Raw genomic sequence first — 17,508 nt, 5'->3', positions numbered from 1 at the left:
AGATAGATTTGAGACATGGTCAATTTCAATTCCAGGACTAACCTCCAGAAATCTTACACCTGGCTATAAAATTTTGAATGTATGGGTTCACAAATACTGTACATTTCTTAAAGGAATGGACAGAATAATGACAATATTATGAAAAGGACAGATTGCTACACACCATGTAGTGGAAATGCTGACTTGCTGAGAGGCACAGCAATAAGACTACTAAACAAATAAGCTTTCAGCAAAAAGCCTCCTTCTGAATTAGACAAACAAACACACACACACACACACACACACACACACACACACACACACAGCTATCACACACATGACCACTCTCTCTGGTTGCCTTTTTGGCCGAAAGCTTACTTGTTAAGCAATCTTTTTGGTGTGCCTGTCTGTGACTCAACATTTTCACCAAAGGCGAGTAGCAATCTATCCTTTTCATAATATTGTCATTTTCTGTCTACATTTTCTTAACTTTCAACTTTCAAACAAACATTTTATGTCATTACTTAGCAATCAGCTAGTTTTGACCCCCTTGGGCATTGACAAGCTACTTCACAATATTAAGGGCATTACCAAATGCCACTTCCCCCCTACAACCCCCCCCCCCTCAATGCGACCCACCCTAACTTGCTACAAATGTAACATTTTTATTGTGATTTAGTTTGCCCAATGGGGTGAAATTAGCAAATTGCTAAATAATGAAATAAAGCATTTATTTCGAAATAAAATAAAATTGTGTATGCAAGAAAATTATTTCCTTTATAAAAATGAACTGTCTAATGATTTCCAGTTCAGATCAGTGTGAAGTTCCAAAATGGGGAGCATTTACAGTCATCATATGAAAACATTCTTACGACTCACCCAGTTTTTATTCACAATCACTAACATCTTAACTATCAACAGCATTCAGCAGAAAATATCTGCTATTTCACATACAGTCTCACATTTTTGAATTGTTCATCTGCTTAGCCTATACTTGTATCTTTCATTTCCAGTTTTTAAAAATTATATTTGAGGTCACAGTTTACTAACCAATGTGTTATCTGTTGCCATTTTTGCAAATGCTCACAAAGATGAAGAATCACAAACAAATACAACTGTCATAATACCTGCTGCGATATTTCATCATCCTCCTGTGACCAGCAGTCTGCTGTATCATCATCAGGACTACTATAAATGCTAAAAGCACATGAAGACAAACTTTCACACTGTACTTCTGCTACAAGGTTGTCCTCAGACTTTGTAGGTCGCAAAGTATTCATTATTTTTGCTGGCACAGGTGATGTATGTATGTCATCCACCTCCAGTACTTCCACATATATAATATATGGAGCCTGCAACAAAAGAAGCAATCAACAACTGGAACAAAATGTGAAACAACTACAGGGCTCTGACTTCACAAAAATGGATATTTCCGTGTGAAGTAACAATACAAGCCAATAAAATCAGTCATTTCACAGAAAACTTTTTTGCTGCATACTATCCAACTTAATTCAAAAGAATAAAATATTATCACATTTTAGAAGGCTAATAGCTATAAATTACTAATATGAAGCAGAAGACATTCTTACCAAACACAAACTATAGCAAGAAGAACAGTATTCACATCACAGAAAGTCGAAGACAATGGATCTCAAAGCAAAGCAAAACAATGAATGGGTTGCTATACATAGTATTATTGGAAAGAACCTGGGGTCATAGGTACAAGATAGTAGTACTAACTACAAAATTCAGAGTAGTCAAAATTTCATGGTATGGTGAGTGCAAAACAATCCCTACAGCAGACACAGTGTAAAGTAGGAAAATGGGACTGGAAGTAGTATGCAAGGTAGGCTGTGAATACTGAAGAGAATCTAAAGATTAATTGATAGAGAGTATCAAAAGCTGTCACACATAACTATCATTATGATGCCATATGTAGCAAATTGCTCTGTTTTTAAGAACATCAAGAAAATAGAAGGTTATCATAAGTTTTATGATATAGGCTACAGACACTGTGACCTACATTAAATGAAAACCAAAGTGTGCAATAGATTACGATTCCAAGAGAGCAGTGTGGCACACAAAGGACCCTCCTAATTTCATGCCTGTATTGTTGTCATTAATGCTGTGTAAAAGAAAATGCTCACCGAGGAACTGTTAGAACTCAATATGAACGATGTAAAAACTTGAAGTGAGAGCAAAGCTAGTGACAGTTGACAATGGAAAAAATTTGCCGATATTTAAGATCTATTCAGTATAATGGATAATGGGATACATTTCACATTAGAGGAGGAGTCGTTAACTTAAGGAAAGTAGTGTTATCTGTTAGTGGATTTCCTGAAGAACTCTTTCATGGAAAGTGGCATCAAGCAAATTAGTATGGGACCAAGACTACAGTACACAAATTTATGCCAGAGGTGAAGTTACGCTTCTCCAAATTTCTTCATAGCACAGCCATAAATTTAGTAAATAAATGTGGCATTTTCTACATTTTGGCTGTATTTATTTAAATTTGTGCAACTAAGATGAAATATAAATCAATACAGCCAAAGTGGAAAATGCCCTGTTCATTTGGATAACGTGATGTCACCAAGATTTATAAGCCTGGATAAAACTGATCGAAGTAAAGAAGTATGGGCTACTGGTATTGTAGTCAGATTGGCAATGTGACAAAAACTACAAAACAGTAACACCATATGTGAAGTGAGTACAGCAACCAACCAAGAATGAATCCAGTAGGAGTGGGAAAGACACACACAGCAGAGTTAAATATATAAGAGTGAAAGTGCTCAATACTTCAAATAAAATATGTGACGTTGTTCAGGACATAAATGGCACACCCAGTCGTTACTCGCATTTTTATAGGATTTTAGGTTGCTGCAGTTTACATAATTTTCTCTTTTAAGCTTCATCCCCCCTCCCGCCCTCAATACATGTCCTATTAACCAAAACTATGTGCATATATCTTTCAGTGCCACACACCACTACTGATGCTCCACATACTAAGAAACTTCCCATATTCTGCTACTGGCAAAGAAATATTTGCAATTGTGTTTCAGAACACAAAATCCTTCACACAACAAACAGATGAATATGAATCTCAGGCTAATATTAAGAATAAGAGCAATGTGGGTTAGGACATTTTTCTGCTATGGCTAAAAAGTTATGTTAGCAATGGGTAAGATAATTTTAGGTAAGTAAAGAGGGACAACAATACAGGTAGCATTTTTTTTTTTTTAGTAATGGAACAATTTTTTGCTGTAGCTATCACAGCATGCTGAATAATGCTTGCTTGCAAGCTGAGGTTAAGTCAAAGCATGGGAGACTTGCTTAAATTCTCAATACGAAAGTTGTCCGCATACTGTCCTGCCACTGGGTATATGCAATCAAATGTCAATGAATTATCATGCATTCCTCTTATCTCCCAATGAGGACTGCCAATTTTACTCCAAAATGACCACAGTTTCTGCCTGGACTGTTGTTAGATTTAATACTGCAGGACTGTAGACACAAGCAGACAGAAAATGATTGCTCTAAAAACATGTTTGCCACAGCAATGGTTCTATTTGTAACTTTTACACTAGTGAAGGGACAAAAATTTCGGGAGCATTTCTACTTCAGGATCACACTAACATAATAGCAAACTAAAACCATTAAAAACTACCTTAGTTCTTTGCTGCTTTTGATGGAAAGAAGTGTGCTGCAATTTTTAAATGATTTCTGGAAACACTTAAGACAATCAACAATGGGATAATAAGTTCATTTACAGATAACAGCTGTCACCGGATGACCTCCTTTTATGGGGGATGCAATGAACTAACCTTTGTAACTTATAAGGGCAAATGAGCTCAATGAAAGAAAATGTCAGTAACTTTCAAATTTTTAAAATTAGTTTGCTCTACCACCATATTACTTTCACTTGAAACAATACACCAGAATTATTGCAGGAATAACAGCCATGTCACTTACCTTGTCTTTTGAATTGAGGACAGCAGAAGTCTGGGGTGGTATTCTAACAATGTGGTGAGGTACCTCACTATGAATGGGCAGCCATACCCGTGCTGGCAGATTCAAGTTCAATGTAGATAGCTCTGCCTGCAGTCTTGTAGTCTTGTCTTCTTTGACTGGAATTGTGCTCAAAAGTTTGCCTATTGATATTAGTGCCTTGAGGAACTCCAACTGAGGAGCCAGACGTGGAGCCTGGAATCAATATTTTACATAAATTAGAATAAAGAAACTTTCCCAAAAACATGTAAACACTTGCCTAGAACTCATTAAATATGAATGGGATGAGAGCAAGAAGAAGAGCAAGACCCCCGCATTTTAATATCAATGTCTCAGTGACAGTGTACAATAAGTACTCTCCCACTTTCACAGTGACCCACAAACAGTTTTTTGAGGTCTGTCCGTAACTGTTACTGTATACATACATTATAAATACACAAAGATATGTGTATAAATACACAAAGATTGTGTACTCTGCTTATGGTAGGTATAAGTAAGAATACAATGTAACAATAGTATGAAAAGGAAAGCTGCTACTCGCCGTATAGCAGAGATGCCGAGTCGCAGATAGGCACACCAAAAGGACTGTCACAAATAAATCTATAAATCTTTCCGCCAGTAAGGCCTTGGTCAAAATTAGACCACACACACACACACACACACACACACACACACACACACAAATGACTAGTCTCAGGCAATCGAGACCTCCATTGCCTGTTGACTTCAGTTGTGTGTGTGTGTGTGTGTGTGTGTGTGTTTGTGTGTGTGTGTGTGTGTGTGTGTGTGTTTGTGTGTGTTTTATAATTCTGATGAAGGTCTTACTGGCAGAACACTTTATTTGCGACAGTATTTTTGTTGTGTCTACCTGCGACTCAGCATCTCCACTATTTGGTGACTAGCAACTTTCCCTTTCATAATATTGTTACATTTCTTCCTGGATTTTCCACTGTAAAAACACAATGTTACAGAACAGTAAACCAATAAAAACATATAGGTAACAAAGAGAAAAACATAGTATTTTAGCACTCAAACTCTGCTACTGTTGCACAACATTTATGTTTGTTAAATAAATAAGAGTCAGAAGAAGAGGAGGGAGGAAGGAAGGAAGGAAGGAAGGAAGATAGGTTCCTATAATTATATGAATCTTCATAACCTCAAGTGAACAAAGTGTGCTAATTTGATTTTTGTACTTCTTTGCATATTAGTAACTTTCAGCACTTCAGAGAAAGAAACAATTTACTTATGCCCGAATAAATGTGCCTTATCTTTAAGAACAAATCTTGGTTAACATTGGCAGCTCTCAAATTACTCAATTATGCACTGGCCATATTATTTATCTCATCAGGCCAAACATCACTATCTCACTTTTTTAATAACTCATTATGAGCAAAACTTAACATTTTGTAAACACTGATCTGTCAATAACTTTTTATAATCAGTGTCTCAAAATTGTAAACAGACATCTCTTCTATGTTTGTTCTCATGCAACTTTTGAAATATTAAAGAGACAGCTTTCACTCAATCCAGTGTCACCAGATAGCTTAATTTTAATGGTGTCTGAGGGTGTGGTGAAAAAAAGTATACATTCTTGAGCTAAAAGCTAATAACATTCTACATTTATACTCTGCAAGCCACCCAACAGTGCGTGGCGGAGGGCACTTTACATGCCACTGTCATTACCTCCCTTTTTTCAGGTCGCGTATGGTTCGTGGGAAGAACAACTGCCGGAAAGCCTCTGTGCACGCTCGAATCTCTCTAATTTTACATTCGTGATCTCCTCGGGAGGTATAAGTAGGGGGAAGCAATATATTCTATACCTCATCCAGAAACGCACCCTCTCGAAACCTCAACAGCTACACCGCGATGCAGAGCACCTCTCTTGCAGAGTCTGCCACTTGAGTTTGCTAAACATCTCCGTAACGCTATTACGCCTACCAAACAACCCTGTGACAAAAAGCGCTGCTCTTCTTTGGATCTTCTCTATCTCCTCTGTCAACTGGATCTGGTACGGATCCCACACTGATGAGCAATAACTTTGAGCAATAACACTTTGACAATAGAGCCCAAGTCTCACTGGAGCAACAGAAAGGGAAATGGCAGTTGGTACCTGATTCAGCAAGAATAAAAAAAATCTGCTGTTACCTTTCTGCCAACAAAACTTGGCCTTTGAGGAGCCAGTGGGCAGCAGTACACATGCAAGAATGCCCTGTCCTCTTCTGGAAAAATTGTGAATTATTTTGTTACTCTCTGAAGGGCAAATATCATACCTGCTTATGCTTGTTTCAACCTGTAGAGGACCTGTCACTTTTGGCTCTAATGTATGGTCAAGTATTATACACCTCCGGTAGTTATAATGGAGAATTTAGACACGTGTAAAATTACAAGAATGTTAGATGAATTGTTTGACAACTCTATCTCAGGGGACTTGGATAATGGGTGATTTGTATGCAGGTTTCAATGATTCTGAAGATATACTGTATTATTTCCAATAGCTGAATAAGACAATGATGGCAAATAGTTGCAGCCTCCTGTTTCAACTTCATCACCTCAGAAAAAAACGTAAAATATTAAATCAATACTGAACTTGGATGGAGTACCGTGGGTGCACTGCTTGCACTTCCTGTTTCCCAAGAAGCTTCTTGATGTCAAATCAACTGTGTATTATTGTTTTTCATTGTTCATTCCACCAGAAATGTAAAGAATTATAAAAACTGAGACAAATCAATATGCAGGTAGTATTACTGCAAAAAGATGAAGACGAAATACATTTCAGCATAAAAGTGTCAGGGAAAAGTGGGGAATAATGAAGGTAAATGAGATTTACTTGTTTCTTTGTTATTAGTATTTACATGCATGTCAGAAAATCATAAATGCAATGACTACTGCTTGAAGAATCCAGTTCTCCACACTCCTTTTGCTGCTAGTATTATGAGTCATGATCATTTCAAAGCAATCTTGCAAGTTTGCAACAATGAGTATTACATATCTAGCAACCATCCAAATTGTGACTGATAATTCAAAATGTTGTCTTGTCTTCATTTACACTATGTGCTACTGCCATTGTTAAGTTGTATAAAATTCATCATATTCTTGAAAAACAAGCAAAAGAATTAGGGTACAAAAATATTTCAGGTATGTGAAGTGTCAACAGATTAGCTTCTGAGAATGGAAGTATACACTGAGTAGTGAAGAGAGGAATCAGGAGTTACGGCTCTCTTGAACGGTTTCATCAAGAACTACTTTGACAAGGGCTTTATTGTGAACATGGACTGGTATAAACCTGCTGTGTTCGATTACTTCTGGGATCGAAAGGCAACAGCTGACTACACCTGTATGGTGGACAGGAAGGAGATTTCTTCATGCAGTGTTGTCAAACAAACTGAGAAGACAACAAAAGCAACTGCTGTGCATAAAATGGAGGAATACAAAAGACATATTAATGCTGCCTAAATGTCACACTGTGCCCACCATTCATGTAACTGTGCAGCCACCAATAGGGTCTATTACAAAGACCAGGCCCAATGCTGCCCTGGACTGTAGCATTTACAAGATACATGTTGACAAATCTGATTTCAATGAGAACAGCTGAAGTATTGAAAAAGTTATTCTTTCATCTCTTTATGATTAGTACCACCAATGCTTTAGTCCTGCATCAAGAAACCAGGAATGTGAATGAAAGAAAAAAGAATGCATATTAGCAGATATTCTTATGAAGCTAGTGAACAGTTTTATTTTTGAAGGCAACAAAAACTTACAGAATAACAGTTTTTTTTTTTTGCAACCAGTACAAGTAGATTACAAGCTAAAACTTCCCTGACAAAATATCACCAGCCAAAAAGAAGACATATCCGACATGTTTATATAGTGTATACTGAAGTAAGCAGAAAAGAGTGGAAAATCTTCGAAGAGGGTAAGTTGCTGGTGGTGTGCTAACAGTGATGAGACACACTGTATGCAAAACTGTTTCAAAATTATCATAGACAGGCAAACAGACAGGCAAATACACTTAAAAATTTTATATACAAGTTTTTCAGATGACATTACAACTGCATTTTTAAACTGTCATTACCTTTCTCCACTTGCTAAGATACAATAAATCTTAACATACACCGAAGAGCCAAAGAAACTGGCACACCTGCCTAATATCATGTAGGGGCCCCCCGAGCATGCAGAACTGCCGTGACATGATGTGGCATGGACTCTACTAATGTCTGAAGTAGTGCTGGAAGGAATTGACACCACGAATCCTGCAGCACTGTCCATAAATTCGTATGAGTATGAGGGGGTGGAGATCTCTTCTGAACAGCACATTATGAGGCATCCCCAATATGCTCAATAACGACCATGTCTGGAGTGTCTGGTGGCCAGTGGAATCGTTTAAACTCAGATGAGTGTTCTGGAGTGACTGTAGCAATTCTGGGCATGTGGAGTGTTGGACTGCCCTGCTGGCATTGCCCAAGTCCGTTGGAATGCACTATTTACACGATTGGATGGAGGTGTCATACGCATTGCCGAACGCAGTGCCGTATTATGCCTGTTTACATATCTCTTTATTTGAATATGCACGCATATACCAGTTTCTATGGCACTTCAGTGTATTTCTACAAATTTAATTTACAACAAATTTAATTTACAACATAATCAGTGTATTTGTTTTTACCATTCCTGACAAATTTTTGAAAATCCTCTAAAATGTTAGTCTGGGCAAGTCAGAGTGATTGAAGAAGCCAAGAATGTACATTTTTCTTTTTCACAACTTCCTCTGACACCACCAAAATTGATCTCTTTCTCGTGAATACTTTGAATAAAGGAGTATTGCAAATTAATGAAGATTAAGTTCATATTTGTCTAACATGTTTCTTCAAATGCATTAGTAACTAAATTAGAGACAGCTGCTGTTTTGGAAGGGGGGGGGGAAGAGGGAGGGAGGGAGGGAGGGAGGGAGAGGGAGTTAAAATACCTGTCACAATGATAAATGAAATAGTTCGGCATGCTAGCTGAGTGCAGAATGTGCAATACTGAATACTGACACATCTGATTGTAGCCCCATCCTTGGTGCCAAATACATGGAACACTCCACTAGAAAAACAAAACAGACACTGCACATCTCACATGCCACCACAGCAAGAGTGCACTGTATTTTAACCTAGAGGAAAGCATCGTCTGGCCAACAACTTATTGATGACATATGTCTTCACTGACTATTGTAGATCATACCAACAGATAAGATTGTCCACAATGCAGCATATGACTTGCTAATTCAATGCTGCACAAGGATTACTGGTGAACAGCCATACCATCGAGAACCACCTTCCTGCTGCGGGGTACGCAACCTATTGCTTCACAGGTGCAATACAAAAATTAGTCTACTTTCCTTATTTTCATTCGCTTATATCATATGGTAGTATATTTTGGGGTTACTATTCAAATTACAAAAGGGTATTTTTGGCTCAGAAACAGGTGGTTCAAGCAATACATAGTGTAAGTTCACAAACCTCCTGTTGAGCCCTGTTCACGAGTCTGGGTATTTTGACATTGGCCTCTCAATGTATATATTCCTTACTGTCATTTCTTGTTAAAAAATGTTAGCATATTCCCAAGAATAAGCAGCTTTCACTCAGTTAATACTCTGTGGAGATCAAACCTGCATTTGGATCAGACTTCCTTAACTCTCGAGCAGAAAGGTGCATCCATTTTCAATAAGCTACCACAAGAATTAAAACATCTTAGTAGTAATCCACGTGCTTTCAAATCAAAACTGAAGAGTTTCCACATGGGTCCCTCCTTCTATTCCGTCGAAGAGTTCCTTGAAAAATTAAGCTGATTCTTGTTGTACTGTTGATTGTGTTTACTTAAACTTATGGATTGACTTTTTTGCAGGTTTATAAACATTTTATTTTTGTCTGTTATAACTTTTATGTTGTAATTTCATGTACTGATACATTCCACGACCTTAGAGATTTGCTTCTCAATTTGGTCCTACAGAAGTTGATGTGTAAATCAAATAGAAATAAAGTGATCCCTGCTCACCAAACAACACTGGGCATAAAAAGACTTTATGTGAACACTGCCACTGGAAGCTCTATATATAGGGCTCACATTGGTACATGCCAACAGTAGGTTAAGGTAAACTTAGGGGGGGGGGGGGAAGCATGTCCAGAAAGTTAGTACTGTTATAGGAAAAAACTTCAAATGAATTTTTTTTTACAAGAAAGATTATTTCAATTTTTTTCTACATAGTTATCACCATTGTTCAGACATCTGTCACAACAGGATACCTACTTTTCAATGCCCTCTTCATAGAAAGATGCTGCCAATGAAGAAAGCCACTGCTGAACACCATCTTTTGTGTTGTTCCAAATCATGCTTCAAGTTCAAGAACAAGTGGTAGACAGAAGTTGAGAGATTGGGGCTGTATGGCAAGTGATCAATCTGTTCCCAACCAAATTGCTGAATAAGGTTTTGAGTGACACCAGCAGAACAAGAATGTGTGTTGTCATGAATCAACACAACGTCTTGATAACATTCCATGCCCTTTTGCTGTGAGCAGAGATTTACCTAATGTTTCACAGTATAGTACCGCATTGAGTGCAGAATGCCCTGCCTGCCCCATAACACAATGCATAATTTTTTGTGCTGACAATGCTGTTTTGAATTTTTGTTTCTTGGAGGATTGTGAGTGCACCCACTCCAACAACTGTTGTTACGATTTTGGAATGACATGGCAAAACCAAGTTTCATCACTGGTCCCAATTCTGTTTAAGAATTCATACCCCTCATCACTATCACATACGGAATGTCAAAGCACTGTCTTGTCACTTCATTTTGTGGACATCCATAAGCATTTTCAGAACCCAAATGGAACACGAATTGCAAAAATTTAAATGATTTGTGACAATCTATGCACAACAGATTTTGAAATTTGTGGAAAGTCATCACAAACCATTCTTACTGTGAACCCTCTGTTTTCATTTTTTTCATTCATTTTCTCAACCAAACCATCACTGACAACAGAAGGCTGCCCACTCCATGCTTTGTCATGAACATTGGTTCATCCACCATTGAACTGTCTCGCCCACTTCCTCGGCATTCCATTAGTCATTGCATTTTCACCACAACTCAAAGTTGACAAATCTCACCTGGCTTAGCCTTCTTTGTGTTCAAAGACTGTATTACAGATTGCACTTCACAGTCGATGAGCTCAGAGATTGTCCATAACATTTTGAAAGATTACTATCAAATGTACACATAGCACAAAAGAGCTTTAAAGGCATCAGTGGAAAGACAATGAAACAGAAATATGCGTGTGAATGTGTGGAACTGTGACACCATTGCTGCAGTGGCAGTACAATAAAATGGTACTTACTTTCCAGAGACACCTCGTAGATGAGGTGATACAACTCACTAGTTTGCAGAATGCTATACAGCTAGATGCTGGACATATTCCTGTGTGGGAGATATTTACATGGGATGAAGTGGGAACCCTTAATGCATCTGCCAACCTCTCTCACTGTTGCATCATACAGAAACCTAATGTTTTACCATGTGCTTCCATTTGTTCCTCTACAGCATCCTTGATCACACGACTTCAGCACATCGACACTGAACCCTACCAATCCCAAATTCCAGCACTTAATAGATGTAAGGGTGCTTGTGTGGTTCCTCCTCAGGATAACTCAACCTGAATCCTACTGAGCACTTCTCAGACACCAGGACATGAAGTATACATCTTCGATTTTTCTGTCCAAACTTCGTGAATGGTGGGGTGATGGTAGTGTGTTTGTTGATCAGGATGACTCTGCAACACTTTCAGTTTCTTACTGAAATATATACTGAAGACACCTGTCACGGCCAGCACGACAAAAAGTGGCGCTCCCCACTACTAAGAAAGATATTTTTAATTCAATTGCTCATGAGTACATTGCACAAATCAACAAAGAAAGCTGATAGTCTATCCAACTATTCTGTCTTGAATACTGCAGTGTTGTACATAGCATGGTTCTATTGGATGTAGTATAGCATTGCCTTTCTGGCCTGTAAATTAGTTTGCAAAGGCAATGAGAAAGAAGGTGCCTCACAGTTAACTTGGGATTTTGGACCACAAAACATCCTGGCATTTTTCTCCATTAAACATTACCTTTTGTGCTAATTTGATAAATGTAATAAATATACAAACAAGCCCGTTAATACAAACAGTATATTTAAGCTGTGTAAATTATGTTTGGAAGCACAAATTTACTAAGTAAGCAGTAAAATGACTGTGATGCCAACCCAAATTTCAAAACGAAATTTGAAGGACAACCATTCAACAACAACAAATGACTTTACATTTCAAGAAATAGGGTGTTGCAAAACGGGTATTATAAACATTAACCTCCATCAGTTTTGTGTGGATTCAATACTGAAGCTAAGCTAAATAAGACTAAAACATAATATAATAATGAATTACATTGCACGTGCAATCCGTCTTCTTTCCTTTGAGATCATTAACGACCCCCTGACAGGTGTCAAAACAGGTACAACCATTGTCAAATGCACGTCCAGATGCTAAGTCACCTAAAGAGACTTTGTTGGTTGAACCTGCAAAACATGGGTGATAGAAAATACCACTGACTGCTTCAGCTATGGATTACTTATGCTACACATAAATAAAGCAGTGAAAACTTCTAAGATCACAGTATTCACTTCAAATCACATAACTATCAGTTTTGTTTATATTCCTTAATAAAGTTATATGTATGCATTTTTGTAAACAATGTCATTGCTGAAAAAACAACATATAACCGAACACAAACTTTACTAACTTTGAAATTTGCTTACCGGAAGACAGCATGCGTTTGCAACTCTGAAAGAGTCCTGTAGCATCAGATCGAGATCGCTGATGTGTCTTCTTAGCAACTGATAATGGCAGAGGAAGTGGTGGAGGAGGTGGAGGAGGAACTGTAGCAGGCTGGTCTGGTTTATGCTGTTGATGACCTCGAGGGCGTAATTCATCTGAGAGAATATGATTACGCAACTTTGTTCCATGGGACTTTTTCTTCGATGGTAAATGAGCATCTGAACTGTATGCATCAAGGAGCCAGGCACACTTCAGAGAAAAGTCAGCAGACTTTCTACACCTATTGATCAGAAACACATTATTACATAAGATGCAATTTTTATGTACAGATCTCGGTACATGGTGAAACATGCAATTAAAAATTTACCTGTGTATAAGGTACGGGTGTATTACTTCAGCAACATCATGCATCTGTATGTACATGCTAACCAACTGTGGCAAGTAAAAATCTACTTCATTGTCTGGAAAACTGAATATTTTGTTCCCTGCATGAGAAATAAAAATGTTAATTAGACATACAATTTAGAAAACGTGTGTACACTTGTACTATTTCAACATTCACAATTTGCACGGCATCCCTCTGTACCATGTATTCATGTTTCTTCCCATTCCATCCACATCCACATGTGGAGTGCGGGAAGAGTGAGAAATCAAATACCTCTGCACATGTGGTAATTATTCTCATCTTGTCTTTGAGGTCCCAATGGAAGCAACATGTAGAAGGCAGTAATATAGTCCTAGATTCCTCACTGTTTGTAAGCTTCCAAAACAATTTATTTTCAAGCATCTGCCTATCCAGATTTTTGAACATTTCTGTGATGCTCTCTTGCGGGTAATATTCAAACAGGTTAAACTAAAATCAATGCACAAATTAAATTCCTTGATTTGACAATCATCTGAAGTACATTTCTCACACTGGAAAGTCACACTGAAACATAGCAAACTGGAGTTACTCCATCTGCTATTATTCTACTTCTCTTAAATAACTATTTTTTTCTTATAATTCAACTGTGTTCTACTAAAAAACAAGCGAAGTATATGTTGCATATACACAAAACTGTCAAAATACTAATTGTAAGTACTTTTGTCATTTGAGTTCTTCAGCTTATTTAATTTCTAAGTTTGCCTTTATACTTTAGTTACCCTAATTTTTCTGCATTGGATAGTGCATTTGGTTATCTAATTAAGCCACTAATTAAGAATTTGACTAAATCAGTAAAATTTTGAACATGACAACTTTACATGAAAATAGCTACTCACCATATAGCGGAGATGCTGAGTCACAGATAGGCACAACAAAAAGACTCTCATAATTAAAGCTTTGGGCCTTTAAGGCCTTTGTCAACAGCGCGCGCACACATGCGGACGTGCAAATGCAACTCACACACGACTGCAGTCTCAGGGTGTGAGTCTTTTTGTTGTGCCTATCTGTGACTCAGCATCTTTGCTATGTAGTGAGTAGCAACTTTCAACTTTCCTCTCATAATATTGTTACATTCCATCCTGGATTTTCCATAGTTTGATTTTTACCTGAAAACAGAGAATTCACCGCGAAGGCATATAGTGTATTAAACAACTATTAACTTCAACTTTAACACTTCCCTAACCAGTTGTCATTTAGTTAAATCAGATTACTGATGGAACCAACAGATCACCAACATTACTGATTATTAACCTTGCAGTTTTGTAAAGTAATATGTAATTATCCAAGTCGCAAAATGTCATTGCACTAGTCTTTATGTACTCCACTTCACCCAAAAATCTTTAGTCTGGGCTTGGCAATCATTTAGCATTACCATGTAGTAAATCATGTCATATTTTGTTAATTCCATTGTGTGAGTCAATGTACAACTATTACATAGGCAACACCAATGTTACAGAATCCATGAGCTGCAATCGTTCTGTTAACATATCCATGACAGTCTGTGTCAACTCACAATTAACATGTACTACATGAAAGTTCACACTCAGAATCCAGTACATTAACATTTCTTTGTCAAAGAGTGCATAATGTCAATCCTATGTTCTATATGTTGTGATCCACCATGAAAACTGTATGTATAAAAAATGCAGTAAATGAAGCTGGCAAAAAGGAATACAAATGTCTCAAAAATGAGAGCAACAGGAAGTGCAAAATGGCTAAGCAAGGATGGTTGGGGAACAATGTAAGGATGTATCACTACGGTTAAGATAGATACTGCCTACAGGAAAATTAAAGGGACCTTTGGAGAAAAGAGAACCACTTGTATGAATATCAAGAGCTCAGATGGGAAACCAGTTCCAAGCAAAGAAGGGAAAGCAGAAAGGTGGAAGGAGTGTGTAGAGGGTTCTATACAAGGGTGATGTACTTGAGGACAATATATGGAAATGGAAGAGGACGTAGGTGAAAATGAAATGTGAGATATGATACCGTGTGAAGAATTTGACAGAAATTGAACGACCTAAGTCGAAACAAGTCCCCGGAATAGACAACATTCCATTAGAACTACTGATAGCCCTGGGAGAGCCAGCCCTGACAAAACTAACCATCTGGTGACCAAGATGTCCGAAACAGGCAAAATACCCTCAGATTTCAAGAATAATTCCAATCCCACAGAAAGCAGGTGTTGACAGGTGTGAAAATTACCAAACTATCAGTTTAATAAATCACGGCTGCAAAATACTGATAAGAATTCTTTACAGATGAATGGAAAAACTGGTAGAAGCTGACCTTCAGAAATGTCAATTCAGATTCAATAGAAATGCTGGAACACTTGAGGCAATACTGACACTACGACTTACCTTACAAGATATGTTAAGGAAAGGCAAACCTATGTTTCTAGCATTAGTAGACTTGGAGAAAGCTTTTGACAATGTTGACTGGAATACTCTCTTTCAAATTCAGAAGGTGGCAAGGGTAAAATACAGGGTGGGAAAGGCTATTTACAATTTGTACAGAAAGCAGATGGCAGTTGTAAGAGGCAAGGGGCATGAAAGGGAAGCAGTGGTTGGGAAGGGAGAGAGACAGGGTTGTAGCCTATCCCCGATGCTATTCAATCTGTATATTGAACAAGAAGTAAAAGAAACGAAAGAAAAATTTGGAGTAGGAATTAAAATCCATGGAGGATAAATAAAATCTCTGATGTTTGCCAATGATATTGTAATTCTGTCAGAGACAGCAAAGGACCTGGAAGAGCAGTTGAATGGAATGGACTGTGTCTTGAAGGGAAGCTATAAGTTGAACATCATCGGTTGATGCTGGGCGAATTAGATTAGGAAAAGAGACACTTAAAGTAGTAGATGGATTTTGTTATTTGGGGAGCAAAATAACTCATGACAGTCAAAGTAGGAAGGATTAAGATGTAGACTGACAATGACAAGGAAAGCGTTTCTGAAGAAGAGAAATTTGTTAGCATCAAGTATAGATTTACGTGTCAGGAAATCATTTCTGAAAGTATTTGTATGGAGTGTAGCCATGTATGGATGTGAAACGTGGACAATAAATAGTTTAGACAAGAAGACAATAGATGCTTTTGAAATGTGGTGCTACAGAAGAATACTGAAGATCGGATGGGTAGATCACGTAACTAATGAGGAGGTACTGAGTAGAATTAGGGAGAAGAGGAATTTTTGGCACAACTTGTCTACAAGAAGGGAGCGGCTGGTAGACATGTTCTGAAGCATCAAGGGATCACCAATTTGTATCTGTTTGATTTTTTGCAAATAAGAAAGTTTAACAGGTCTGCTATGTTTATAGCTTCTCATTTGGTTTAAATAAACAAAATCACATAACTGCAAGAGTTCATTACATTTTTATGCTGCCTCTACAAAATTTTGATCTGTAAGTTCTGTTTAGCAGTTCTATAGACTACACAAACTGATATTTGCAAATAATAATAACAATACAGGGTGTCCCACTTAAACCTCCCTGATTTCAAGGACCCAGGAGAGAAGAACTACAGTAGATACGACAATGAAAAATGCACCACATTGTAGAGCATCTCAAAGAATTTATATTTCTGCATCAGAAGTGCCAAGTATCATCGCCAGAGTGCAGCACGGTCGCAAGCAGTAGTGCGGTTTGCAGAAACAAATCCACCAATTACTGTGCAAAGAAATTATCGTCGTGTGTATGAATGTGATCCACCTGATGTGAAAACAATTAAGGAATGTATATTAAGTTTCTGGCAACAGGAAGTTTTCTGAAACATTCTGGCTGTGCACGTTATGGAGTTTCATAAGAGACAGTGGAGGACATCAGACAAATGTTTCTCAGAAGCCCACGTAAGTCAGTTCGTCAAGCATCTAGGAACTTGATGTACCTCGATCAACACTGCATTGTTTAGTTTACCAGCGTCTTCCTATGTGTGCTTACAAAGTGCAAATTCTGCAACATCTGATACCGAATGACAAGCCACGCCAAAAACAATATGCTGGGGATGTGCTGCGGCGTATTGATATGGATGCCAGCTTCCTGGAAAGATGTTTATTCTCAGATGAGGCAACCTTACATCTATCAGGAAGGGTTAATATAGGCATCATGTTTGGATTGGGGTTTGCAAAATCCACTTGTTGACATTGAACTTGTTCATGATAGCCCTAAATTAAACATCTGGTGCAGGCTAATGCATGGCAGGGTTGTTGGACCATTCTTCTTTGTGGAACAAACAGTGAATGGGTCAGTGTATCTGGACATGTTGGAG

At 37.8% G+C, this 17,508-nt stretch overlaps 1 protein-coding gene across 2 annotated transcripts in view; it reads right to left on the bottom strand.

The window, feature by feature from the left end:
- LOC126161616 (phosphatidylinositol 4-kinase beta) overlaps nt 1-17,508 on the bottom strand; it is a 248,239-nt gene that overhangs the window by 10,628 nt on the left and 220,103 nt on the right. For both annotated transcript variants that reach the window (XM_049917570.1, XM_049917571.1), the window contains exons 4-8: nt 13,194-13,311; nt 12,808-13,106; nt 12,437-12,567; nt 3,949-4,179; nt 1,107-1,331 (exon numbers count right to left, since the gene is read on the bottom strand). In XM_049917570.1, coding sequence (XP_049773527.1) covers nt 1,107-1,331; nt 3,949-4,179; nt 12,437-12,567; nt 12,808-13,106; nt 13,194-13,311 — 1,004 coding nt within the window. The remainder of the gene's footprint in view (nt 1-1,106; nt 1,332-3,948; nt 4,180-12,436; nt 12,568-12,807; nt 13,107-13,193; nt 13,312-17,508) is intronic.

Source organism: Schistocerca cancellata, chromosome 2 (genome assembly GCF_023864275.1).
Source record: "Schistocerca cancellata isolate TAMUIC-IGC-003103 chromosome 2, iqSchCanc2.1, whole genome shotgun sequence".
Lineage (NCBI taxonomy): Eukaryota > Metazoa > Arthropoda > Insecta > Orthoptera > Acrididae > Schistocerca > Schistocerca cancellata.
Note: the sequence above shows the minus strand (reverse complement) of the source record. Positions and strands in the feature narration are given on the sequence as shown.